The sequence below is a fragment of the Phaethon aethereus genome (genome assembly GCF_964289735.1).
Source record: "Phaethon aethereus genome assembly, chromosome: 9".
In the NCBI taxonomy this organism is placed as follows: Eukaryota; Metazoa; Chordata; class Aves; order Phaethontiformes; family Phaethontidae; genus Phaethon; species Phaethon aethereus.
The window spans coordinates 5,994,151-6,021,719 of NC_138585.1; the positions used below are offsets into that span (position 1 = coordinate 5,994,151).

Below are 27,569 nucleotides of genomic sequence, written 5' to 3' on the forward strand. Positions count from 1 at the left end.
CAAGAAACTCATGCTCTTCAGTAACACAGTAAAGAACACACGATTTTCTTCAAAATTTTATTTCAATTTAAATTATGGGGCCAGCCAGATTTTTTGGATAAGAAATGCATTTTCCTCAGGAGAAATGAAATGCTACCATGGAAGTAGAATTACAATTGTATACATCTCTTATTTAAAAAAAAAAAAAAAAAAGGCAAAACCAAAAACCGCTCACATTTAAATAACTTTTAGTAATACCCTTAAGCCTTCAAGCAGATAAGAAACCACTGCCAGAACAACAGTTCTTTAATACGAAGAGCACGTCAAATGAGCTTGAATTTAAATACAACTTCTTTTCGAAAGCCAACATTCAAATGTTTCCACATATTAAAAAAGTCACCATAGCCATTGTTTCCAAGGCCTAATATAGAGTAACCTCTGTCCCAGTCCAAATGTTTTCACTTCTTTACATATATAAATCTTTAGCACATCTACATTTTTCTAAAGAGGAAGCCTTATGTGTTATGGTGAGTAACTTGGCAAATAATGTTTTCCCCCACTCAGCTATGATAAACCAAAATACAATAGACTGTTACTACTGAACTACAATACCACCTCATGGCCAATTCTGCCTGCCTGTGTACGTGATCTTCGGTGAGAATAAGCTATTTTCTTTCCTGTAGGCCAAATGTATCTGTTTGCAAAGGACACATTAAGAACCTTTGAGAGACCAATTATAATATTAAAGTGAATTTTTTTAAACTGAGTGAAACCACCCAATTTTCTGGAGCTATCTGACTTCCCTTGTGACGGCTTTCAAATGGGCTTAAACATCACTTAGGAGTTTCATCCTGCTGATTGCACAATATTTTAATTAGGAAAAGGACAGGAAGCAACAAACATTTTCTACAGCATTCTCAACCAGATTCAGCCATGCAGAATTTGAACTTTCAGACTCCAATCCCTAAGTTTGCTTGGTTGTGATCTTAGCGTTACTATATGATGGCTAGATACAATTTTAATAACATCATTTAGCTATACTTAATAGATTCCTTTTGTATGGTCACAGTAACAAAAACATGGTGCAAAATCAGTTGGTTTTTTTGTTTTTATAAATACTGATAGTTTGCAGCATTAAAGAACAAAATCAACAAAATTAAATCATTTTGTTACCCTAGGACATCTATGAAATTGTTTCTTGAAGTTGGAGGGAATTAAATTATTCACTTTCACAAACTACTGTACTGAGTTATTTACTGTAAGAAAGAAATGATGCACTGCAGGCTCCCCAAAGTAAGAGGAATCGATATTAATTTAGCATAATCTTTGCCATTTGCAGAGCTGGTGAGCACAATGCTAGATTAATTGAATAAGGCCAATATTATCCAGTAAGAATGTAGTATAAAGGGTTCCAGTTCTCTATTTCAGCCTACCCTAACTGGTGGCACCCCATTAGACAAGCGAATACAAAGAATGTTTGTTTGTTTTTTCCTTTTAATGCTGCAGTACTTAAGATTGTTAAATCAGCATTTCCATGTGATCTGAAGTATTCAATTACATATGAGCATTCATTTTGCAAAATTCAATATTAGGTAATAGTTACAGACTAATACAACAACATTCCTCTGCTGTACAAATTAAATCATATTTTAAAGAAATGAGCAGCCTAGGAGTTATATACAAAAGAAACCAGCAAGCATTGTTGAAATGAAATGCAAAATGTCACTGCTAGGTCTACTGTCTGAAATAACTTTAAAGTAAAATTAACAAAAAACCTTAGAACATATTTCCAAGTTTACAAGTCAATTCTCAGAAAAATCAAATCATGTCAAAAAAATTCTATAAAGCAGTGAAAGGCATATATACATTTTCCTTACGAACCTTGAGATTTCACTCTTTTAAAAGTTGCTAAGTTTCAGTATCAGTTTATTTGCAAGACAACTGTTTATCCCAATAAGCTGACATCTTAGATACATTTCCCCTTTGATTACAAATAAAGCACTGCACTTTTTTTTTTTTTTAATCAAGGCATATAATCTTATAACTACGGTGCCAGGTATGCACAGGTCACATTGTGCTCATATCTCAAAACAAGGTAAGTGCAAACATACAGATTTATTCAGATTTGCAAGCATGCAACCTTGTTACTTAACTACATTAATACCTTCTCTCCTAAACCAAACTAGTATCTATACGTTTGCTTTCACGACCTAGAATCTTTCTTTTCAGGTCTCCTAAAACAAGCAGTGTCTTTGAATTCTGAAATGACACAAATATCAAGAAAGTCCACATTGTGCAAGAAAGCAGCAGCTATGTTTTTCAACTTGGACTAAAAAAGAAAAGAAAAAAACCAAAAACCGTTCACTGAACAGCAGACTAGCAGTAATGTTCCTCATGAATCGATAAGAGTGCCTGATGCTGAATTATCTAACAGCAAATGCTGAATTTGGGTTTAATATTTTAAGGGTTTATTGGAGATTAAGCTTCTTGCTGCGCTGGTCTCTTCAAATCCCTGATCTGTTTAACTAAATAGGTCTTCTCATCATTAAATTGTTCATCCTCGGTCCTGTCATTCTGAAACTTGCTGAGGAACTCAATAAGTTTGGTCTGATTCTTTAGAAGGATGTCTAATATAGGCTGTGTCTTGTTAGGATTGGCTACAAACACCTGCAAGAAAACAAAAGGCATTTAGCATAATAGTAGGAAATAGAAGGCTAAGTTAAAAAACAAACATAGCCAACCAAACCGTGATGACAATAACTTGTGTTTTAATTATTCTGTATTCCAGTATCTTTACACTAAAAATAATGGAGTAAATGCAAGTTTTAAAATAAAATTGCTCCCTTTTTATTAGAAGCAGAACACCAGTACCAAAGTAAATTCAATTTGTGGGGGGCGATCAGCCAGAACACCCTCTGCAGAAACCACAGAAGACACCTCACAGTTAAATTCTGTAGCAAATGCATGGTTTCATATTGTATACAGCATCAGATGGGTATCTTAACGTTCACTGAAAACTTTATACCTCAAATTATATCTCTAAGCTCTTAACTATATGCTTGCCTGCTGCAAAGTCAGAAGGTACCTGTTATAATGTGCAAACTACAATTCAGGCTTTGAAATTTTGGCGACAACTGCAATACTGCTATCCTTCATAGATCACGCGGCATGATGAAAATACTTTTGAACTCCAAGACGCTTCATGATTTCACATGAAATCATGCATTCCTCATCTTACTGCACTTCATCTTTCTTGATTCCAAAATTTTCTGAGAGATTACACTGACAATCATATGAAAGTCCCTAAGTGGTTTCTAAACAATGTTCAAAAGATACAAAAGGCAGCTATTTATATAAAGATGGATCATAATAAAGACAAACCTTAGCTCTCTATTTAACCACTTAGCAGACATTAAGGTAAGCTTCATTTAGGCTCAGCTACGTAGTTTACTCAGCTAAACAACTTCTGATGGGGTTCTTTTGTTGTTTGTTTTATTGTGTTTTTTTTTTAAACATACCTTAAACACATGAAAGGCCTCAAACTGAATGTTACGACTCTTGTCTCGTAGAAGGTTCATCATAAGTTTGAGATTTTCAGGTTTACTGATGTACTTCGTCATAATTGTGAAATTGTGTCTATCCAGTAACAACTCACCAAGAAGCTAAATGCAGAAAACAAGCCCGAATGAAAAAATGACTGACACTGGACACAAGAAACAACTTTTTCATAAGTCTTTCAAACACACTGAGTAGTTGACACCAGTCTATAAATATACTAACAACAGAACTCAAATGTCCTGAATTTCTAAGTGCAGGGTGCATCTTCCTCATATTTCAATGATGCAGTTTCTCCTTTTTCTGAACAAGTGAAAAACCACCTTTTGTTCCCCCCTCGTTATGAACTGGAATTTAAAAAAAAAAAAGTTTTTTTTCATTCTTTTGTCACCATGATTTCATGGGGTTTTTTTATTTTATACAGAAGCTATACATCACCAACAAAAATGTGGTTTTAAAAAACAAACCAAAAAAAGTTATTACTTCAAATAAGAAATTTTTACACTTCTTTTGCTCCCTTCTTTGTCCAGAAGGCAGTAAAAAGTTACTCCCCACAAGTACCACCCTTGCTCTTGCTACAAGTTATGTATTATATTTACATTCACTATTTCTGACCTACTTGAATGTAAGATTAGTATTGCTCTAGTCACACCATATGAATCTTTCTTAAATTATTTAAACGTGCCCAGATTTGTTGAAGGAAAAAACCCAACAAAAATAAACATACTTGCATATAGCTATTTCTGAATAGGGAGATAAATGACTTGGTGTGTGCTGGACACTAAATAATGGAAGGACTGGACTAAAGGAAACTAGCTGATCCCAAGAGTTAAAACGTATGAAAAATTAAAATAAACACAATCCAAGGCAGTTACTGAAGTCAACCCACCTTTAAATTAAAGGAATTCTCTAACTTTGAATTTAAGAAGAAAATAAAATTGCCTTACCTTAAGTGACTGTCTTTTTGTCACATAATTTTCTGAATGAAGTAACTTCTCATATTCGCTGAAGAACTAAGCACAGAATAAAGAGAAGGGTTAGGACCTTTCCAAGTGCCATATGCACACTCTTCTGCCAAATGATTATAACAAACTGGGAGAGATGCAAATCCATACCAAAAATGCAAACAAAATCTGAAATCTCAGTAGGTTTCTGTAAATCACTAGTGTTTAAACACTGTATGTGCTTTAAAAAAAAAAAAAAAATTATTTACTCTTTTAGGAGCCTTTAACGTTTAGATCGTAACATGGTGGAAGTAGTTATCTCATTACTTCTTAAACTACAATCGTTCCCGGTACTGAACATTGTTCATTAATTTCAGGAGTCCCCAGCAGGTGGAGGAGGGCTATCTTGTATTCTTTGGTTGTTAAGGGTTAATACAGACAAATGAAAAAGACAAGGAAAGGGTTCCCTCTAGCGGAAAATTCAGATCTAGTTTTCACAGAATTAGATTTCTGCCACCTTCTCTTGTTTTCATACCTTTCTACATTCAACAATAAGGCCTTGATCTTAATTTTACTGCTTGGCAGAAATTACCATAAGTTCAATTGGTTTAATACTGTGTGTAAATTTCCAAAACGAAAGCTAAGCAATGAAAGTACTGATTTCTTCAAGTAAGATACACAGCACTAGAAAATTCTGAATATTAAAATGTATCCGCTCACCCTATCATAATGTTGTTCCAAAAATTCTGCACTTAACAACTTGTGTCTTGTAAGCAAATCCTGTAAAAGAGCACAAAACCAGTATTTTCACTAAAATAGTTAAACAGTACGTACACATTCTTATTAAAGAGTGAGTACTTATAAGATATCCCACAGAAAATTTTCCTATTTCACTAAACAAAGACGTTTAGGACATGAATGCAGTTACCTGGACATTGCTAAGGATCTTGGCATCTCTGAGGAAAGGCCTGCTATGTGGTATGTTAATCGACACAAGTAAATAGCCTGTGGAATTATCCCTGAAGAATGCCATTTATGGATCAAGGCTGTGCTCTGCACAGAACTATACACAACCAAGGTTAAGACCCACCGTTTAATACTGATCAATATTATGCTTATAGTTCCATAACTGGTTGTTTCAGGTCCAAAAAAAATTTCCTCAGACAAAGCATCAGTATCAAATATACTCAGGTTCGTAACGCAACAAAAATGAGTTTGCTCACTTGAGAAGCTGGGAGACAGAGATTTAAAAGCCCCTGGCATGGAAATGCACATGTATTCAGCTATCGCATGATAGTTTAAATCTTGATTTCTAGAATAAAAATTATTGGGGACATAGTATATATATATATTTAAAGGAATACCTTGCATTCTGAGAAACCAGAAAGAACAGTATGCAGTTTACCCATTTGTATCACACCTTTTTTTTTTACCTCTCCCTGGACTTGTTTTGCCCAAGAACATAACACACATCATCTGGGTTCACATAGCAGAGAACTAATGAAATAACAACTCAAATGTTGCATGCAAATTACCTTGAATGTGGCAAATGCATCCGAAGCAATGTCAAATGTTGACATTTCCACATATCTGAAGAAATCATAGAATTGTTCTGACCACAAGATTATTTTAGCAAGTGGTTCATGCCTGATGCACTCTCTAAGCATTATTCCACAATTTAGAGCGATTTCTGGAGATTCGTACCTATTTTAAAAAAAAAACCCACAAAATGAAGATTCTTTATAAATATTTCCACCAGTTAGTACTGCAGCACCACACTGCTAATTAAGGTTTTCAGTGGTTTCAAGTAAACAAAAATTCAAAAAGTTAGAGATACTTATTTCTGCATTAAACTGCATTTTAAATACTTTTATGAAATATTACTGAAATCGTTGCCAGTTAAATGCCAAATTATAGCTAGCACAAATGACTTTCACAAACTGAGAAACAAGACTAAATAAAAATATTTTCTTCATACTCAAAATCAGTTTTCTTTTTTCGTAATGGTGGAATTACAGACATCTGAAAAAGCAGTAATTGATTTCTGTCTTAAAAGCTGTTTGCTTAAACATGACAGCAACTTACATAAAATTATCCATAATATAAGCATGAAGGGTTAATAATACTGGACATAAATTCATGTCTCCTCTTTCACTAAACCATTCAAGCTTCAAGCTTGTCCTCTGATCGTAAGGACAATATTGAACTCCTGTGCCCGAGTCTTTATTGCCTTTAGCAAAGTATCTGCACCTTCTTACAAGAGACCTCTGCATCATGTCCATCACCGATTTGATGGAACTGATGATGCCATCCCTAATGGCTTCATTTAGAAACTGTCGCTACACTTCTTTGGCAGGCTTTCTTGCTCAAATACTACAGCGTTCTTTCAGCTGATTTTAGCATACACCAACAGCAGCTGCCAAAATCTCACAACACTATGTTTAAGACAGATCTATCACATTTGATAGAAAAACACCTTTCCAAACCAAGAACTCATCTCAGCGTGTTGCAATATAAGCTATCCCAGTTTACTGAAAAGTTATGTCGGTTGTTCCTACCTGGTTCTGGAGCAGTCAAAGCTTTTTACATATTTTCCTGCCTCCCACCTAAAGAATCCTTCATCCTAGACCACTGGAAGCTAATTTAAGTTCACCAGAATAATTCAGGAACAAAGTATCATTGTTCACACTAAGCACTAACTGTATTACCATGCAAAAACACTTTCTTATGAGTTTATTTTCATGTTAAATCCTGCAATACTTTCCCATTTAACTTGTCATGGAGATTTGAAACCTGCTGAACTTTTTGCAACTCACCCCATAGTTTAAATTCACATAAATTTGACTCAGTTGGATACCAGATGTAACATCTAAGTCATTAAGGTTAACTAAATGCCCATTTCAAACATCCTGACTTATGAATATGTTTCAACAATCCCTGTCAGAATAATGCTGTCTGAAGAGTGACAACACAGACTAAAAATTAGGACAAATGTGATACAGTCCTCATTCAGTCACGTATCAATGAAAGCATGCTGAGAAAGTAGTTTCATCTCTCTGCACCTCAAATGTCTTTGCCTTCTTTTGAAAATTATTTTGAAGAAGTACTGAATAAATATTTTCTTTCGTGTTATGCCACAATTAATAATAATTTTATCCCTCTAACATTTAAATCTCACTTCCCCCAAAAAATAAGTGCTATAACGCAGGGGGGAAAAAAACAACACAGCACTTCTGGCAGACAAGCGTACATCTCACACTCTTATGAATTGAAAGAAATACTCCATACTGCTTCTGGTGCTAGGCCTTTGGAGTCAGCATGAAACTAAAAGGTATACAGGTGTAAAACACCTACCTTCTCCACAGAGAAAGTTTCTTGTATTATCCATTTTCCAGTGACTTACATAAATGGCCAAGATTAGTTAAACATAGAGATGTTACAATAAAATAGCCTAATATGTCATGTATGTGTCAGCTTAGCCAGCATCTCTAACAACTACTATGAACTAGGAGGAGGGAAAAGGAAAAACACAATAAAGCTTCCTGTTCAAATGTTAAGAAATATACTTGATTAACCTCACATCTCAATGCTACCAATATAACACAGGCAGGCATCTCACTGAGAAGCACGACCTTGTCATACATCCTCTAGCTATCCCAGTAGGTGGACTAAGTACTCCTCAACTGCAGTAAGCTTACCCATCAGCTTTAACAAAAATTGTAAAGCTAGTACCTGAAATAGCTGCATTTTTTAAATGGCCTATCAATGTTTGCTGAACTTTTCTATCCCAAAATAACACACTGGAATTGCAATTTTCAGAACTTTCTTAATGCTATTAGAAAGGTAAGCAATTCTTTTTAAATGGAGAGAGAACATTCACACATTTTTAAATCTTATTTTAACATGAAAATGTTAACAACTCCTTTCTACTCTCATATTTGAGCGCCACAGTTCTACATATGCAACCGTGTATTCAGTATGGCATGACTCTCAATATCCAGCACACCAGATAGTACAAGAATAGAGAAAGAAACAGCCATCTAGCATTGCACTGTATGTCCCAAATCATTCTTTGTTTGGTCAAGTTTGAGTCGGTGCATTAGTGTCACTACAAGAATATAAATCACTTTGAATAAAAAGTCTAAGACCAAACGAAGACCAGGGGATAGGACAGCAAACTGGAAATGAGAGTGGTTAAAGGAAAAAAGCAGTCTTCAACTCTTGGTGAATGAGTAAGTTCACAAGGAAGTAATTTAAATAGAATCAGATAGTATACTGAGAGGAAGATGTCTACATTACTCCAGTAAGAATATGTTAGGTTACTACCAGTTCTCAATTTTAGTCTTATTTCATGCAAAAGTGTATTTTGGTCTTTTATTGCTCAAATTTTCCTTTACTTAGGGGAATTACAGGCCCCAACAAAAAAAAAAAAAAATCAAAACAAAAAAAACCACACCAGGCATACTGCAAAAGAAGAGAATACATTTCAGAAGTTACTGCTTCTCCATGAATTTAAAAACTTCTTACTTCACGTAAAAGCATATTTATACTTCACAGTGTACGTACCCTTTTAATAGCATGAACAATATATTCTGTTGAGTACAGATGTATTCAACTGTGGGAGTTCTTGTACCAATTTGCCTTCTGAGAATGTTGTTGAAAATTTGCGCAACATCTTTTTTGCCCTGTCAAAAACATTAGCAAGTTAAACACATAATATTCAAGTCCACTAGGAAAGTTAACAATTAAACATGACCATCATCTCATGCATTCGTAGCGTGCGAGTTCTGCGGTTCAGTCAGCCTCTGTACTCTGATCTTAAAGAGATCAAATATTCTGTTTCTTTATACCCATTTCAAATACGCCAAAGCACTCAAAACATTACGTCATGTTGCAGACAGATCACGGGTAATTTACATTAAGAAGTAAAGCCAGTTGATGTTTCATCAGATAGTTCTATGTAGCATCATTCTCCTGGGCTTGTTCTATACTTGCTTTTGCTAATAACATACCAGTTTTTAACTGTGCTCTTGCCTGAAAGTGTGTTTCTTCAATATTCCATTATCCTCCCCTCTCCCCTTGTCTAAAAATACGTAATGCCACCATTAAGAGTATGCAGAGCATTTCTGACTGCAGTGTTAACATCCAACTTAAAACTAAATAAATAAAAACTACCGAGAGAAATCATCCACTGACCTGAAACGCAAGTCTCACATTTTTCAATGCACAAAAGTAGTATAAATAAAACCAGGATGCGGGAATTCAGCACAGATTATACACAAAAAAATGCACAAGGATAGCACCAGACAGTATAAAAGGAGCTGGGAATGTTCTCTGTTGAATATGTGTACACCTCCTATTTATTTCCTCTGTCAGACCATAGCTAAAGATGACAAATTGGTATGGACATCTAACAAAAAGCTGTTTATAAATATAAGCACTTTTCACTGTCATTCACATGCACCATTTAAAAGCCAGATTTCTGCAATTAACTTTCCATTCTGGATTGCCATAAAGACAATTTCAGGACTATCTGTTATCAGATCTAATCCAGAAAAATCCTAGGTAAACTTGTACTAAGCCTGGACTTGCAAATAAAAGCCTGTTAAGCAACTCCACCTGAAGGTTCCCTGAATGTTGTACAGAAAAAACATACGTAGATAACGTTTCTTGACAATCTCTAGCTGTACTGTAAATGCTCTGAGTAACATCAGCAAGCCTTTGATTAAAATGCAGGGCATATTTAATCAGCACAAATTTTTAAAACAACAGCAATTAGTCAAAATTATTTCAGTTTCCTAATCAACACCAAGAAGATTGCACAAGAAAAAAAAAAATCAAATGTTTATAAATCCGTAGGAGGTCTGTAGTTTTACAAATGGCATGTTTGTGTATTACATGGACAGTTTTGTTAGAGTGTTGTTTTCAGGACATAAGAGTTTGTTTGTAAATGCTTGTTTTCTCAATTACAATTCCATTGAAAGCCAGCCCAAAGCAACTCCAGAAGTCTTTGTTCTGAAATGAGTAGTGCAGTGTTTCTAGAAATTGCTTTACTCAAACTCCACATAATATAGTCATCAGCTCATTCACTAACATTGCCAATTTTGCGCTGGATCTCACAATTTGCTTTGGATTCACCAGCAAGAACAGCATTTCCTTATTACGCACATAATTGAACTGATAGTGGTACACAGTAATACCACAGCTCGTTATTGTTAGAAGGATGTATTACTAAGTGATCTCATGGCCTAACAAGGGCAAACAGACACTGAACCCTGTGCCAATAGTCACGACTGCGAGAGGTGAGCGGGAGACTGTGCTAGTATTGTCTTCTGAGCAGAGGGTTCAGGCTCCCTTATGCAAAAGGCATTTTCGTTGTTTGAGGGTTTTTTCTTAATTTTAAAAAAACAAGAACAAAAAAAAAAAAAAAAAAAAAAGAGTTCCACAAGGGATACTACCTCTCCTACAGACACAGGAATCTGCAGGGAAGTAACTGGTAAGTTTGTAACACTGGTAAAAAGGCCGTTGTGTTGACTGCTTTACTTGGAAAGCAAGCTTCCAGATAAGGATATAATTTTAGACAGGCCTTTACATACAGCAAAGTCTGGACAGAGAGGCAGTTTCTTAATTAAAACAGTAAAACATTAAATTTGTTGCTTTTTTGGTTTTTACTTTGTTACTTTTCTGGGTTTTTTTACCAGGCCATTCATTTGAGACTGTTTAAGAGTCAGAGTGAACAGTCCCTGTCTATTCCTCTTCTACAAGGAAACCTTCTCCAGGAATAAGAGTCAAGATCTTGATTAAAAAAAAAAAAAAAAAAAAAGGCATTTGGTTCATCATTGAATGACCTCAAGCTGTGGTGGGGCACCAGAAGGAACAAATGCTAGACCTACTCATCAAGTTTAAGAAACAACAGGAAATCAAGTTCGTATCTCCACTAGTAATGGAGAAAGCATTTCAAATGCAGTAAACCCCCAACCATAGAGATCTGGGATATCAAAGCCAACATCTGATTGACTCTGTAACAGTTGGGAAGCTAGTGCACATTTGGAGCACAGGTGTGTTGACATTAATTCTAGGTAACAACAATAGCTGAACAGCCTGCCAGATCCCATCCTTAAAAAGCAGACGTGATCCAGCCTAGAAAGTGGTGTGAATGACTTTCTCTCAAGGGGGAACCGTCATATCCTCACGTAACAAAGCAGCAGAAAGTCCACAACCAGGAAACTACTCACAATCTTTTCAAGTCCCCTTAGAATAAAATGAATAGTTCTCCTTAATGAGAGCAAGCCTGTACAAATTGTTATCATTCCTCATAACCAGGAGATAACGAAGGTTTCCTTCGCTAATAACCGGGCTGAGTAAACACCAAGCTGATAAGAATCTAGAGGTCAGCAGAATCCAGATGACATTTCATTATTTCCTTTCTTCAGCAATTAAAGGCCATCCCATTTCAGCATTCCCTCTCAGTTTTCCCAGGTCTCCTTGCTTATTTAACAACCTGAATGTTTTATGCTTGGTATAAACAGTTGTGTGGGTAGAGAAAAAATACCACCATATTACAATTAAACACAAATCAGAGGGAGTTATGGGTGGGGTGGAAGGGAGAGAAGAAAGAACAGGGAAGAAAGCCATTGTTTTTGGAATGTCATACTACAATAGGACTTTAAACCATTGTGTTTGCATCATGAACAACTTGTTTATGAACAATATCCTTTTAGGCAACCTTAAGTGGGACAGTCTTTATGGTCAAGGCAGTGGAGTGAGATACATGGGTTTTGGCTCCTTTCCTAGACAACCACACACTTCTTGCCGGTCCAAAAGGAAAACAGGAAGATCCAATCACGCTGCAATTTCTTATAACTAAACAGGATGATTTCTTATATGGCACTGGGAAGCTAAATTATTCTATATGATGTGGTGACAAATGCCAGATAGACGTTTGTATAGAGATACATTTGAACACAAGTTAAGTATTGCTATTTTGAAGCAATCAATAAAAAATGGTTTTGCTGTTTTTTTTAATAAACAGAAAAAAGAGATGAGGAAAACCAGAAAAAAGGTTGCATCTCTTTTCTGAAGAGACACACATACTGAACTGTTATTAAAACAGCTTTACCTTAATTATTTAAAATTCTTCATAAATCTTGCAATAATTCCTTTACTTTTTGAAGCAATTTAACAAGATAATATAGACATGCCTTGTAGTATTAAAGCTTGTGTTCACTATGGTATTACTAGTAAGACATTAACCCTTCGTGTACACAACAATTAAGAATTATTCCATAATTTTAACATAACTGTATCATCAGGATTAAAGGTTTATCTACTTCAGTGTTGTGAGGTTTATGTGTCTAAATTCACAGATTTCATATTTTGTATTTGCGTAATTTTCTAGGTAGTTTGGAACAATGAGTTTTCTTTCTAATGGTTTTGTCCCAGCCAGAAAAAAAAAGCCGAAGAGCGAGAGATATCTTAATCAATTAAATGGCAGGAATTCAGATGTGTTTATTTTAACATTTACAATATAAGAAATGTCAAACTTCTTTTCTTACCTCAAAATCAATTAGCTGCAAGTCGGCTACTAGGGTACTAAGAAGACCACTGTTGTACAGCTCTTGAGCAAGCTGTGCCACAGCTTCTGTCTGTGGTTCTTTTTCATTTGTGCCATACAGTATCTCTTTCATGGCAACAAGGTTTTTTGAGACCTCCTCAGTGGCCTAAAGAAAATGAGAAAAGAATGCAGTTAAAGCACAATGTCATTTGTCTTTGTTAGTGCACACTCTATTATTCTTAACATCTGCAACCTTCCGTTAAGGGGGCGGTAGGGGGGTGGAAATCAGGAAGAGACAACCTGTTTAAAAAAAAAAAAAGGTAATCCTTCTGCAAGTAAGATTGTTGTATGTTATTTAAAAAAAAAGCAGAAGCAAGACACACGCTATTTATTTGACAAGTTACAAAAAGTAAAAATCTCTTCCTTTTTACTGCCTTTAAACTTCCCATTCAAAAATCCCCTGAAGAATAGCAATGGGATGGAAAGAACCCGACACGATTTCCATTCTGTAAAACAGAGGTACACAGGATCTAGATTGGAAAACATGACATGGAGACACATGCCTGTCTCCAGTGAACTGCTCAGAGAGACCAAATGTACTCCTCCCACAGATTTTGCACTCATCAGGTTTTATCAAATACTAGGCTCCCATTCCAGCCAGTGAGGATGAAATTTTTCCTTTCCGACTAACAAAACCCCGAAGAGAGCTTCCTTTAATTTTCAGGTTATCTCAGTATACAAGAACAAACTGGCACAGAGACCCAGAAAGAGGTGCACTCGAAAGAACACAGTAATACAGGAGACAATCAAAAGTCTAAGATGCTTCCCATTTGAGGTCCATCTTACAGAAGACAGACAGATCTGACCTCTCACTTGGGGAAGCCAGTATAAGGAATTCCTAAGCTGCTATGATGGGCTGGAGCAACATTTAGCAGTGGGAACAGAGTTCCCTCATGAGTTAAACTAAAAAAAAAAAAAAAAAAGAAAAAATCAACAAGACCACTTCTAAATACCCACTTCTGAATCTTAAGACACAGTTATCTTGGCAAAAAAAGAAGAAATACTCCTTTCAATATATATGTTTACGTAGCTTGGGGGGGGGCAATACACTGAAAATTATCATCATGAATAGCTGGTTTAATTATATTGTATTAGCTCCTCATGTGCCTAAAAAGTATGAATGGTTTGTAAGTCTACTAATTTTTAGTAATTAGATGAACCTACCAACAAGGTATGCATACACTTTAAAGTATTTATGATTGGTAGCACATGGAAAATCAATGAAGTGAAAAAATTATCACTTTCTGGATATTGCCTGTCTCATAAGGACTATATATGTAAGGAGATTTCTCATTTGTACGTTATATCTAGAGATCAACATGACTCATGCACTATTCAAGCCAAAGCCATTCCAGCTTTGCTAGGTATGCAAGTCAGGATTCCGTGACCTTTAAGGGGACTCCGTATAATTTTTAGCTCCTCCACAACTTTCCACTCCCCGTTGCCTCCCTCTTCTTGCTAACTGCAGTTCCTAGTCTCCCTTGCCTCCTCCTTAATCAAAATTCCAAAGGATTTTCTGTGCACTGTTAGTAAGACAGGAAGAAGCAGGTGCTCGATATGAGTGCTTAGATTCATGACAGCTCCTGAAGACATAAAACGAGAAAGCCAGCTCACCATATTGTAGTAGTATTACGCCACACAACTGTTCTAAATCTTTAAAATTCAGAAGTATCTCTTTACTAGGAAAAGAACAGGAGCATCTGTCAAACACAGAGATATGACAAGATGCCTTTGAAGTATGGCTACCAAGAAAAAAGGAAGCAGTAATAAAAATTCTATTGCAGTTTGTCCCTGCACACTAATTCAGAAAGCAAGATGAAAGAGGAAGAAAGGCAGAGGTTCAAGTAGCTAACCTATTTTAAGCAAGACAGTGGCAATATTGAGGGTATGCCTGCAATTAAGAAGAACACCAGTGGAGAATTTTTCATCTCAAAACCCCAGAAAACAGAACAACCCTCCCAAAACTTTAATAATCACACTGGAAGGTTCTCCCTCACCACCGCCCCAAGAAAGACACTAGTAATGGAAATGTTTACAAATCAGACAGGAGAAAAAAATACAGCGTTTCCAAACGACGAGTTCTTTTTTAAAATCAAAAAAGAAAAAAAAAAGCCTCCTAGCCTAACATGAATATACAACTCAGTAACTTCAAGAGGAGATACCAGGCCTGCAATTTATTTCTCATGCTCTTCAATACTGTCAAGACCATCTGAACATGCCTCACTTGAACTTGGAATGACATAGGGCTTTAGTGGGAAGTTACAGTTAGAGACACAGAAACATTGAACAGCTTAGGTTGGAAGGTGCCTCAGGAGGTCATCAGGGTCAAACCACCTCCTCAAAGAGGGCCAGCCTCCAAGTCCTATTAGATGATCAGGCTCATGGCCAGCACTGCTCTGAACAGCTCCATGGATGGACACTCCACAACCTCTCTAGGCAACCTGTACCAATGTCTGACTGCCTTCATCAAGGAAAGAGACTTGCTTGTTACCACTTCAACTGAGGCCAAGCTATCATTTCTGGATACATACTCCAAATACAGAAATACGAGTGTTTCTGAAAGTATTATATCAATAACCAAGGTCTTTTGATGCACTACACTTCCATAAAATATGACACTTCTATATTCCTTCCTCTTCTACTCTAAAACTCAACATCAAAAGGACTAGAAAACCTTACAAATTTGTTCTAGAATCTCTCTACTTTTCCATCTTCCATGAACTCTAGAACATAGTTCAAATACATGATGTGCAGAGCTGCTTTTGCCGTTTCAGATACAGAATGGAATTTACATAGCTACACTGAAAAATATAATGCTACATTAAATATCAATGTTAAGAGCTAAGTGAAAAACTAGTAAAAAAAGTCAAGACAGACAAGAGGAGGCTAGCTTGCAGTACCTGCAAGACTTCTTAAGATACTGAAATCTAAATAATTGCCTTAGGCGCTGCTTTAACAGGAAAAAGAGCTCTAGAGAAAAATCAAAATGCACAATGAACTTTATCCAAAAACCCATGATCAAACATGGAATTAACAATCAGACATCATGTAGAGATATACATAAAATACATATACTCTAATATAATACATAGGCAGGATATACTTTATATATACAGAATATATATACACTATATACTCCATGTATATAGTCTAAATATTATAGTCTGTAAGTAAATTTTATATATTAAAAATATACATAAAACATACATTATATATTTCTATAGATATTAAAAGTTATATTTGTTCTCTATACTGAGAAGAAGCAACCATAGAACAATCAGAGTTTTAGAGAAAAATTCTGTGACAAGTCACTTCGAAGTTCAATGGTGCCAGACAATCAAGACCATTTGAGGACAAGTCAAACTATAAAAGTAAAATGAAAAGTAAGGAAAATAAAGAAAGTACTTATTTCTCTGTTTTTATCGAAGACAGGAAAATATTATTTAAAAATAAAAACAGACACCATGAAGTCACATGTATGACTGTCGCACCAGAATCTGCTGCGTGTCTTTACAGTATCTATGAATCATGATGGTTTATTCCAGTCTCTAGGGTATTTCACAGTTATTTCCAAAATCTACTATTTCCTTAAATGCTAAGCAGTGCAAATACTAAATACTATAGATTTGTACTGTGGAATATTTGAGTTTTATGAAGCAGCATTTACCTTTACTTAGAGAAACAGTAGAAAAAGATAAAGAACACATGATCAGTCCTTAAGAATTTAAGATGAGCTCAGCAGGTTCCAGGTCTATGGCTAGTGGACCTATCCACATCGATAAAGCAATTCCATAAATTGCAGTATTAATGACCACATCCATCAAAAAGGTAAACGAGCTATAGTTTTGAGCCTATACTTGGTGGACGTTTTTACTAACCTAGAGCAGTATCTATCATAAGTAACAAACACCATTTTAATGGTTCTACTTAAATTGATTGCATTTCAAAACGCTTACAAAAACATGCAATTCTGTAAATATATGATTATCTACATCAGTGCCACTAGTTTATTGGAAAGGCCAAAAATGATGACACTATTTTTCAGCAGACACCTAGCATAAGGATACCATTAAAGAGCTACGCTCAGTTAGAAGAGAAGCATGTCTTCTCACCCACTACTTCCAGAAGAAGCACCATCTCTACCCTTCGTGTAACAGCCTCGTGTAGTAGGCAAGGCAGACTACTTAACCTTTACCCTTCTTTCAACTACTAATTAATTGTACACTTGCACATAACAAATATGAAATTTTACTGCTTTGTCAATGACAGCATTAACTCACTGAATGAAATCTCATCTATGCCTACGGCAACATGACATAATATTATACTTTGACAGCTCAATCAAAATAGCATACTGCATCATACAGTATACTGTCCATTGTATAGATCTGGTAACCTAAAGAAGAGAGGCCAACCATGGCTGCAACGGTCAGCCCACATGGATTAACAACATGGCTGAAACAATTATCCAAAAGCCAAAACCAGAGCTGTTACTAGCAGGTTAATCCAAGGTAAGAGGGTAGGGAAGAACAAGTTTATTACACGAGTAAATATTTACCCTCACATGTAAATGCATGCTACAAACCAAGTGAACTGGTAGCATAAAAATAAATGCTGATGTCAGCCAAAGAGGAGGAAGAGATGCAAATAAAAGACTAATTAATGGGCTAGATGAAGGGTAGGTCTCATTCATATGAAAGGAGTTTTCCTTCCCCTTCCCTTTAGCCCCCCATTCTGAAAAAAACACAAGTAATGGAAAACTAAGAGCATATGTGATGAACATATTTTCAGTTATAAAGCACTTGTCATTTCACGTATCCCTTCCAAAATACTAACAGACAGCAAGCTATCGTCCCTATCCCAAGTAAAAGGCTGCAGCCAACAAGCACCCAGAGCCACGGTACACAAGGCAGACTCTCAGCAGCGAGACACAGTCCAGCTTTCACAGTCACTTCAGATCTCGGTTCCTAAGCAGGTACCACAAACTTAAAGAACATTTCAAATGACCTGGAGAATTACCTGGCTAATTTTCTTCCAGTAGTCACATAGCTCAAAAAAAAGGTAGATTAACATGCAACTAGAATTCATTTTTTGAACTTCAGATTTTTATTTACAAGACAAATTTTCCAGTATTACAGGGCAGAACATTTCATAACTGAACAAGGTGCATCGTGACCACTACACCTTTCACATCTTTTGCTTTGAAGAATCTTTTCCATTTTGATTATAAAGAACGTACAGGAACACACACTGTCCAAGTTTTAAAAATCTTTCTTTCTTACTTTGCTTTTTCTTCCTCTCACAAAACATTAAAGGTTTTAAATTTCAGCCTAAGCACTGAAAAAACTAAGGTATTCTGTTCAAATGTAATTAATTACACTTTTAATTTCTAGGGAAAATTGTTTGTCTAATTTTCTTACAAATCTGTATTTCCAAGGGTGGTAGGAAACTGCCAAAGAGCATCTGCTACATAGTAGTAAACCAGGTATTTTCATAACAGCATTGTGCTGCTACTGCATGCTAGGAACTACGGTGAACAAACCCACTGTGGTACCGCAGTAGAAAAGTACGAGTTTGTCTTTGGAACCTCAGCCAGGCATAAGGTGTAACACAAAAGGCCGTTTACAATTAATTTCATTTTGTGGAAGAAACATTTAAAACGATTAATTTGGAATATTTAGTTCACTTCAACATGCACTAGAATTTTTTTTAGTCTAATCTATATACATGTTTCAAATTCCACATGTTCAAGAGTAAGGAAAATACGCAACTGTATATACTTAATTTTAAGAAACAAAGTAGTGTAGGAGAAGTAAGTATTCCCTCCACCCAAAAGGGTGTCTACTACAAACAGTAATCAACACTGAATAGGTACCATGCTGCTTAGCCTTGGAAGTTCACTGCTGTTATTTGACAGGCTACAAAAGCACACCCCTGGATGAAACAGCAACAAGGAAGCAGAAATTAGAGAGAAAGAAAGAGACAGGGGGGAGAAGGAGAGACCATATTTTATATAAGTCTAATCACTAATAAAACTGAGTATAAAAAAAGAAAAACTCTGGCATTCTTCTCCCCTTCTCCTAAAGGGCAATAATTTTTGTGCTTTATGTGCAGTGAGTTTTTCTGTTTCTGTTCCACTACTAGCTACAGAACTCACCCTTTCATCAGCACAGAATTCTTTTCCAAAGGAGACTGGAAAGTTACATCGCAGAAAGGATCATAATAAAAGAGGTAGTGAAAAACAAAAAGATGCCTAAATATTGAAATATGGGCACATAGAAATTTTTCTTCTTTTTTAATAATGGCTACTGCTCAGACCCTTGCTGTCTTTTAACTCCAGAGTTACTGCAGTCATTTCTATAGACTGGGTATAGAAATGTGAAAGGGACACAAATTCAGGGTGTTTAATCAGAGCTGTACCCTCAAAGATGCAATGACTGGTCCAGAAGGTATTGAAGAATTTTCTCTGTCAAACCAGCAAACAATCTCAGAATCTGAGATAAACTGCCACAACCACAGTCACCTTGATGGAAATCTTGGCTTGCCAATGAAACGACTATTTCCTAAAGAATCTCTGTATGGAGGTGTGGACACTGGTGTTGTGAATGCTCAGATCATCAGCTGGTCTCCTTTGTGAATAACAAGGATGACAGAGACCAGCACCACCATAGTCAGCTCAGTCTTGTGAATGTCAGTATTTAACCCTCCCCACATTTAACCTAGTGAACGTGGGTTGCCTTCTTTTCTCCTTCAAGGAGAATGTGTTGCTTTCTATATGACACGGGAGAAACAACTCTACAGGCTTAGCATATTATTTCTTGTCGAAGCAGCAGTCTCACATAAACAAGTTCTTTAAAGAAGATGAAGGTGTGGAATGAAAGGCCAGCAAGAAGCAAATGGTACATAATAATCTCCAGCTACAGCATCAAGAACACAGGCGTGTGATACAGTGCACAGCTATGCACAATGGAATGAAGCTGGTCTGTTCCCCATTAGAGGTCTAAGCAAAAAGAAAAAGATGACACAAAAAAAAGCATGGATTTTAAGATCAAAACACATCTCCAGGAATTAATAATGAAACTGAGATGAAGGAGGCAGTGCCCTGTCTCATCACAGACTCTTCAGAATTCACCTACCCCTCCTCTCCTGACAGATGTCTTTATTAGAGAAAGTAGAAAAGCAGCAGCAAATTAAAATCCTCCCAGTCTCCACACAGGCCTGCATAACAGGCCATAACATTCTTCTCTCCAGCAAGAGAGAAAAAGCATCAGTGAAAAAATAATATGGTACACTGCAAGAGACCTGGAACATACCATGTGCTGGCATTGGGGTAGAGAGTATGAGGATAAAGACGGCAATCGAGTTAAGACCCAGATTCTCCTGCACTTAAAGTAGTAGTACCAAATGTGGGTGAAACTGGATGTAGAGAAGCTCGCCACACTCTGCTTAAAAATACTGGTGAACGTGAAAAAGACTGGCACTAACTCCTACATGTGACTCTGTAAGGATGCCAAAAGTGGCACGGAACAGTTAAATAATGCTGGGAGAGGATCCAAGGAGGGTTTCATAGCCTGCTTCAAAAGCTGATAGATTGGAGAGGGAGATGTTTTATTTGCTTGGTTTTTTTGGTTTGGTGTTAGGGGTTTTTTTGGAAGTACTGAAATCTATGCCTTTGTGCTGAGTTTATCAGGAAAAACTTTATCTAAATGGTAAATACCCCTGCCCTATGAGTCACTAGGTGGGATGCAGCTGCATACAGGCTGAACTTGAAGGTTAATTTTTAGTAAAGCTATCAAGACTGCCAGTTGAGAAGTAAATGACTGTTGACAGATACAGATCCTGAAGTAGCAAACCATCCTATCCAAAGGAAACTGCACTAGCACAGAACTTTTCACCAGATCTTCCTGTGGACTGAAGAAAAGGCAAGCAAAGGTAAAAGCATATCCTCTGCTGACATCCATGAAGACACAAAGTTCCTCTGTTTCAGTAACAGAGACACTCTGCTCTGTGAACATTTCCATGGACAAGCACGGACAGAGCACATTTGCTATAGTAGTAAATCCACTATGGTGGGCACAAGCACCAGAACACTGTATGCCTGTGAGCTACTTACGAAGGAATTGCAATGTACTACAGTTCCAAACCAAATTAAGCATCATATCAGCTGCCAGTGGCATAAAAATGCAAAGCCAACCAACATGAAAGACACCTGTTCAAAGGTACATAATGACTTACCCTTTAGCTAAGTATAAAACCCAAAAATAATTCCTAATTGATTCAGTTTCAACATCTGTAAATTTTCTTCCCCCTTTCAATTACTGTTTAGCAATTGGAAAGTCCCAACTGTACCTTTTCTGCCTTTTTGTCAGAGATATCTTGCTTTTCTAGAACTGCCATACTTTCCTTCAGGTTCTTCACTATGTCTGCAGGAGACTTGTGGGACTTGCCAAAAGGGAATGGCATGATTGCGAGCCACAGGATCTTCCTTCTACAGCTCCTGCTTCACCTGGAAAAGGAGGAGGAAAAAAAGCACGTCAAAAATAGAAACATGAGGTCAGTATAACAATACATGTGAAGATCAAGGGAGAGTAGCAAGGGTATTCGTATGTGGAATAACCATCCTTGACAGCTGAACTAGAGCTTGCCATGACAAACTTAAATGCTCGTGTTTCTAATTCTTTTAAAGCACAAGACAGAAAATCTAAGAACTCACATTAAGATCATTATCTTATGCTACAGGAACAAATTAAAGAGTACATTAATTATATCCAAAGCCACATACTGTACAAATACCACATATGGGCAAGAGTAACAAGGATAAATTATTCCAATTAATGTTGTCAAGCAAAATGCCTTCTTATGTTAGGTCTTTGACACACAAGTCACCATGTCTCAGTTGCTCTGTAATGACTGTCCACGTACATGCTTTTACCCATATTTGTTCCATAACAAATGCAAACTAGACCACAAAGCCTGTGCCTTAGCGCAGGAGCTATGAGCATGATGAATATAAGGTACAGACAGCAGCTTATTCCTATGCCAAAATACTTGGAACATTCTGGCTTTTTCACATCAATATTACTGTAACTTCATAGTGAAATAGTGTCTCACCCCCACCCGTTTTATGGGAAACAAAATTTGTCACCAGTAACAGGGACGTAAATAGGGCATTTTGGAAACATTAAAACCAAACGCCGGTTATGTATCTTTTTCAAAAAGATAAAACTTGTCTTACAGGAGCAATTTTCCTTCCCCCAAAATATTTGGCTCTTGAATCCAAATATATTCATTTCTCTGTGTATTTATATATATTTGTTTTTACATACACACACATTTACTCCTGTGTACAAAACAGAAAAGTATTACTACTATAAATGAGTATACAAAAGCTTTTGTTACTAAACACATACATGCCCATTTAAACAATAATAAAAACTTCTTGCAAGTGAATTCCATAAAGCATACTTCTAGAACTCTAATCTAGACAGATAAGAACAGGAAATCCTGCATTAAAAACGCTGACAGTGCTACTTCTGCTAGACACAAAGGACAGCTGAAGCTGACAGAGCAGAGATTACACTGCCATTACAAAGAAGGGATATCACCCTGAAAGTTAGTAATTTCTATTTCCACACAATGTTCACAAAGTTAGTAAAAAGTCAACCATAACCACTACATGTTAAAGTTTTTTATCTAACACCATGCACTTTGATCCTTGATTAAAATACCAGCTCATTCACCATGAACTCCAAAATGTTAATCCTGATCTTATTCAATCATGTTTTGATCAAGAATTAAAAATACCAATTTGATGCTATTTTTGATTTATTTTGATTTTTAACACAAACAAGCTGAGCTGGCCTAAGGAGAACAATTTAGAGGTGAAGAACAGAAGTACTCAGTTCTTTAGCCAAGAGAATTTCCATACATAGGTATTTCAGGGAACCAGCAACAGCGATCACACCTTCACTGTTCCATGCCTGCTACTGACCTAACACAGCTGATTAAAAACTACCTACATTATGCTTTTTATCAGATTACTTTCAGATAAAAGTATCAGCATGAAGGTTGAGACAAGACCTTCCACCGGCCATTTCCATTCTTAACAGATCACAAGGCCATGCTGTTGCTTTTATTTTGTAGTATAGTAATTTTCTCATTATAGTAATATCTCATTCATAATCTGCACAAAGAAGAGGTTGTAACATTGAAATTACTAATGCAGGACTGGTATCCTAACAGATAAAAAAGTGTCCACAGGTCATTCATCAGGAAAGAGAATTCTACGCCCCAACTTTGTCACACATAGTGGAACAGAAACCTACCTTTCAGAAAAGCATGACTAATCATTGCTATTTAATGAAAATGTAACAGCATTTAAAACAATGTTTAATGAAAATTATGGTATTTTCACACAGGAATATTTTTCTAGAAAAAGACAAGTGTGAAAATAGGTACAATTTCCGCACAACATAAATGACATACCTCAAGCATCACAGCAACATTTGAAACGTTCCCTTTATCTCTCCCTTTGATTACTACCCCTGCCAAATTAAGATGAGCCCTGAAAACAAAGCTGGATTCTTTCATGCTTGCATATCATCACTGATAATAATAGTATTTAACAACTACTCAGCATATTCCCTCTGGTAGATGACATGTAACATGACAGGATCCATGTAACAGAGCAGGATTGACTAAAAAAGTTGCTAGTCTTAATTCCTTGGATTATGTGTTAAAGCAGAATAAAATCCAGAGGGAATCAAAATGGTTCTTTGAGAGAATAAAAATATTATCCGTAACCACAAAATATGGGATAACAGCAATATACAAAGAAAATAAATCAAAAGCAAGAAAATGTCTCTGCACACTCATTTTCTGGATCACAACTATGTTACTTCTAAGCTAAAAGACTACATGAATAATATATGTAACATATAGAAATACAGAATAATGTCCTCACAGTGTGCCCAATGTCTCAGTTTGCAAAAGTTGAGCTCCCTCCAGATAGTTTCTTCTTTACATTAAAAATAAGTCTACCACTTTGACTTATGAAACCTTCCAGGTTCTGCATAAATCAGATACACCTACATGCATAGTAGGAAGTCATACACAAGTTTTATTGTATGTACTAGCATATCTAATGGAAAATAACCAATTAGCAACAATTCATTAACATGTATTTACACTAAACATTTCTTCCCAATTCAGGTACGTTCCTGTATGAATTTCTCACAAGCAATTTAGAAAAATCAGGAAAGACTGCCAGCACCAGTAAGAAGGAAATCCACATCTTTGATTACTGAAGGTGACATTTTGCTTCAAGGTATTTACTTTATTATATAAAATGGAGTAAGTGCGTTGTTTCTGCTATTTCAATTTTACTACTGGAAGGAATGCAGTGACACTGCCAGGAACATCATCTGGGGCCTCAAGACTGACAACCCCACCAACCCTGAAGCAAAACTCTATTACTGAAGAACCTGTGCAACATCCTGCCCCCCCCCCCAAAAAAAACAAAAAACAAAACACCACAAACCAAACCAAAAAAACAAAAAGGAGCAGTCCTTTGTCTCTCAGAGCTGTACTTCATGCAGGGAGGAGAACACAGACAGGCTGTTCCCTTTTCAGCCCAGCAAAACTACCCCAAGCAGCAGTCTGTGCACAATAGACAATGACAACATCTGTGTGAGATCGGAAAGAACTGCAACCACCCACATCTGCAAAATGAGAGAAAAAGGAAACAACATCAAATGACATTTTCTGTAAATAAGAACAGACCTTACATCATGTCAAATGATAGCTGTTTCGTATTACTAGCACCTGGTTGCCTTGCAAATTCATGATAAGATTTTGACTGTGGCTTAAGAAAAGGATCACAAGACTCTTGAAGAGTTGAACTGCAACAAGTACATGGTCAGCTCTGTGCTCTGCTGGGCTGCTTTGTTTTATCTTACCTTCCTAGAAACCTCATTATTTTTATCCACTTATCAAGAAACCATGAACAATATTACACAAAACTCAGGCTTTTAGGCACGCATTTTATTTCACCAATACCCAAGCACATCAAACCTAACAAAATTTAAGGTCCTCAAAGTATCGGCGTCACAGCCACATTTAGAAATATTAAATGACATTATAAATCCAAGTGGATCGTCAAACAACAATATGGCATGCAGCCAAATACCCAGAGATTTAAGTACAGACACAGAGCGACTGACACACACACAGGCATACTGGGACATTTGGGCTTTTGTGATAACAAGAGATAGATAGTAGTCCCACTGTTTCAGATAGTATAGAGTTTCCAGCTCTGTCAATGCAGCATGCATCCGTGCACAGTTTGCTTTATGTATAAGGCTTTATATTTTTTATTCACTGCATTGACCACACAATCAATTAATGTCCAATTTAAAACTAATGCCTTCCTTACATAAGAATGGGTTTTTTTAACTAAGGCAGGCAACATTTGAAAGTTTCTCTGTGAGGACAGCCCTCCTGCAGCAAACAATTTTTTGCTGCAAGAACAAATACAGAAGCATGATAAACAAATCCCTCTCTTTTAACATATTTTAATTCTCTAAAGAATAGATTCACTAGCCTGGCATATGCTCTCTCTTGTACTTGTTAACTTTTTCTTATTTGAAGGGTGAGAATATGTGCTACCTATATAACAGTAGAAATTCGTGCTACAGTGTAAAACCTGATTACTTGACAGTAGAAGGGTTGTTTTTGTTGTTGTAGGTGGTGTGGTTTTTTTAATGAAGCATATTGTAAGATGCCTGTGTGACCATTTTCAAGAAAATACTGGCACAATAAACAGTACAGTAACACTCATGACTGCAGTGGCATGTGCAAAAAGTTACTCCACGGACAAACAAATTACCAGCACTAAAGTCTCAGCGATGCAGGCTTTTAAAGCTATAATGAAGGTAAAGCAAGACTAGCTGTATAAGCAAAGACACAACAGCAAACAGCCTTTCTGTTTATCACATACCATGAATTAGCACAACATAAAAAAGTTGTAACTTCTTTTCTCTGCATAAAAGTATACTCCATACATAAAGCATCAAATGAATTCAAATATTCACACTATTCCAGCTCAGGAGAGCAAACACCCGCCTTTCCCCCATGCAAAATGCTACTTAACACACAAAAACCCCTACATTTCCAATTTTGTGAAACAACCAGGTACAATAAACTCAATTTCTTACTCTATTGTAGGCCTCACAGTTTAATTGCACTACATTAAGTCTTTAGCTAGATCTTGTTGACTTGTTTACACACCAAGACTTGAAGGTGACTGCTTTTAGTGAGCTCCTAATGAGGAAAAAAGCCTTCAGCCACTTTCTGGCTACAATTGCACATGTTAAAAAAATGCAAGCCTAATGAAAAAGCACATGTAACATCCAGTTAATGTGCACATGAGAAGAAAACTGCTGAAGATCAAACAAAATCAACATAATTTTAATAAGGCCAAATACTTAATGGTAAGGTTCCCCAAGACAAATGAGCCAACCCAACAGCTGGCTGCTGCCACTGGGGAGGTCCCATTCCCCCACTGCTCCCAGTGCCGCACTCCTTCCCCTGCTCTTACGCCAGGGCCAGCTGACCCATCCATGAGCTGACTCAACTCACTAAGCTATCAGAAAACTAACACGTAAAAGTAAAGTAAACAATGAGAAGTGTAGGGAATGTAAAAAAAGCATCCCTTTTGACCAGCAAGTAGTTGTGAATCAGCTCCCCCAGCTCATGACCTTAACGCAAGGGCACTTCATGGTAAGGCTGGAGCTGAATCAACAGCAGACTGAAGGGGGAAGGTCACTCTCCATCACTTATTTTGAGTGGTCTGGTATTTGTCTGGATGCCCAGCATGCTGACTGAACTCAAAATGGCAGAAGACAAACCCAACAAAAACAATGGGAAAAAACCCCAAAGGTTTCTCAGCTGTGAGCCAGAGCCAGCCCAAGAAAGGGAGGAGAGGAGGCAGCTGGGCAGGCAGGAGAGGAAGGCACACCTCCTCCTCCAGGTAAAGGGACACTGCCAACGTCGTATCCTGAAATTGTACCATGTGTCGATTAGATTCAATAGTTAATAGCACATAGGAGATTGACTTAAACAAATACCAGTAACTAAGTTAATGAGTCTACAAAGGCAAACTACCTAGATTCACAATCAACAGGTGGGACTACTCTGTATATGGATTTTTAATTGACCGTCAGTCTATTACTCACAAAACAGGCTGCATCTTGCTAAAAGAAGGCATGTTTGTATTAAACATACAACACAGCGAGCGTATGTTTGTCCCGATAGAACTGATTTCCCCTTAGAACCTGTTCTTTTGTTCTATGCCTTTTGGATTAACAAGGATCATTAAGTCAATATTGAACACGGTAACAGAAATCAGTTTTCATCAGGTCTTATTGTTACAAGCAGTTTTTAGTTCAGCTAGAATTCACCGTTGTGAGGGCTGGCTG

General features: G+C 36.6%; 1 protein-coding gene across 1 annotated transcript; it reads right to left on the bottom strand.

Moving 5' to 3' along the window:
- Window positions 1–1,498: 1,498 nt before the first annotated feature.
- On the bottom strand, window positions 1,499–21,555 carry CAB39 (calcium binding protein 39; the record flags this gene model as incomplete). The annotated part of the gene is made up of 8 exons (XM_082003897.1): window positions 1,499–2,646; window positions 3,498–3,641; window positions 4,482–4,547; window positions 5,199–5,258; window positions 6,014–6,182; window positions 9,045–9,163; window positions 13,034–13,198; window positions 21,442–21,555. 8 exons carry the CDS (start codon window positions 21,553–21,555, stop codon window positions 2,458–2,460), a joined length of 1,026 nt encoding a protein of 341 aa, XP_081860023.1. The 3' UTR covers window positions 1,499–2,457.
- Window positions 21,556–27,569: the final 6,014 nt, after the last annotated feature.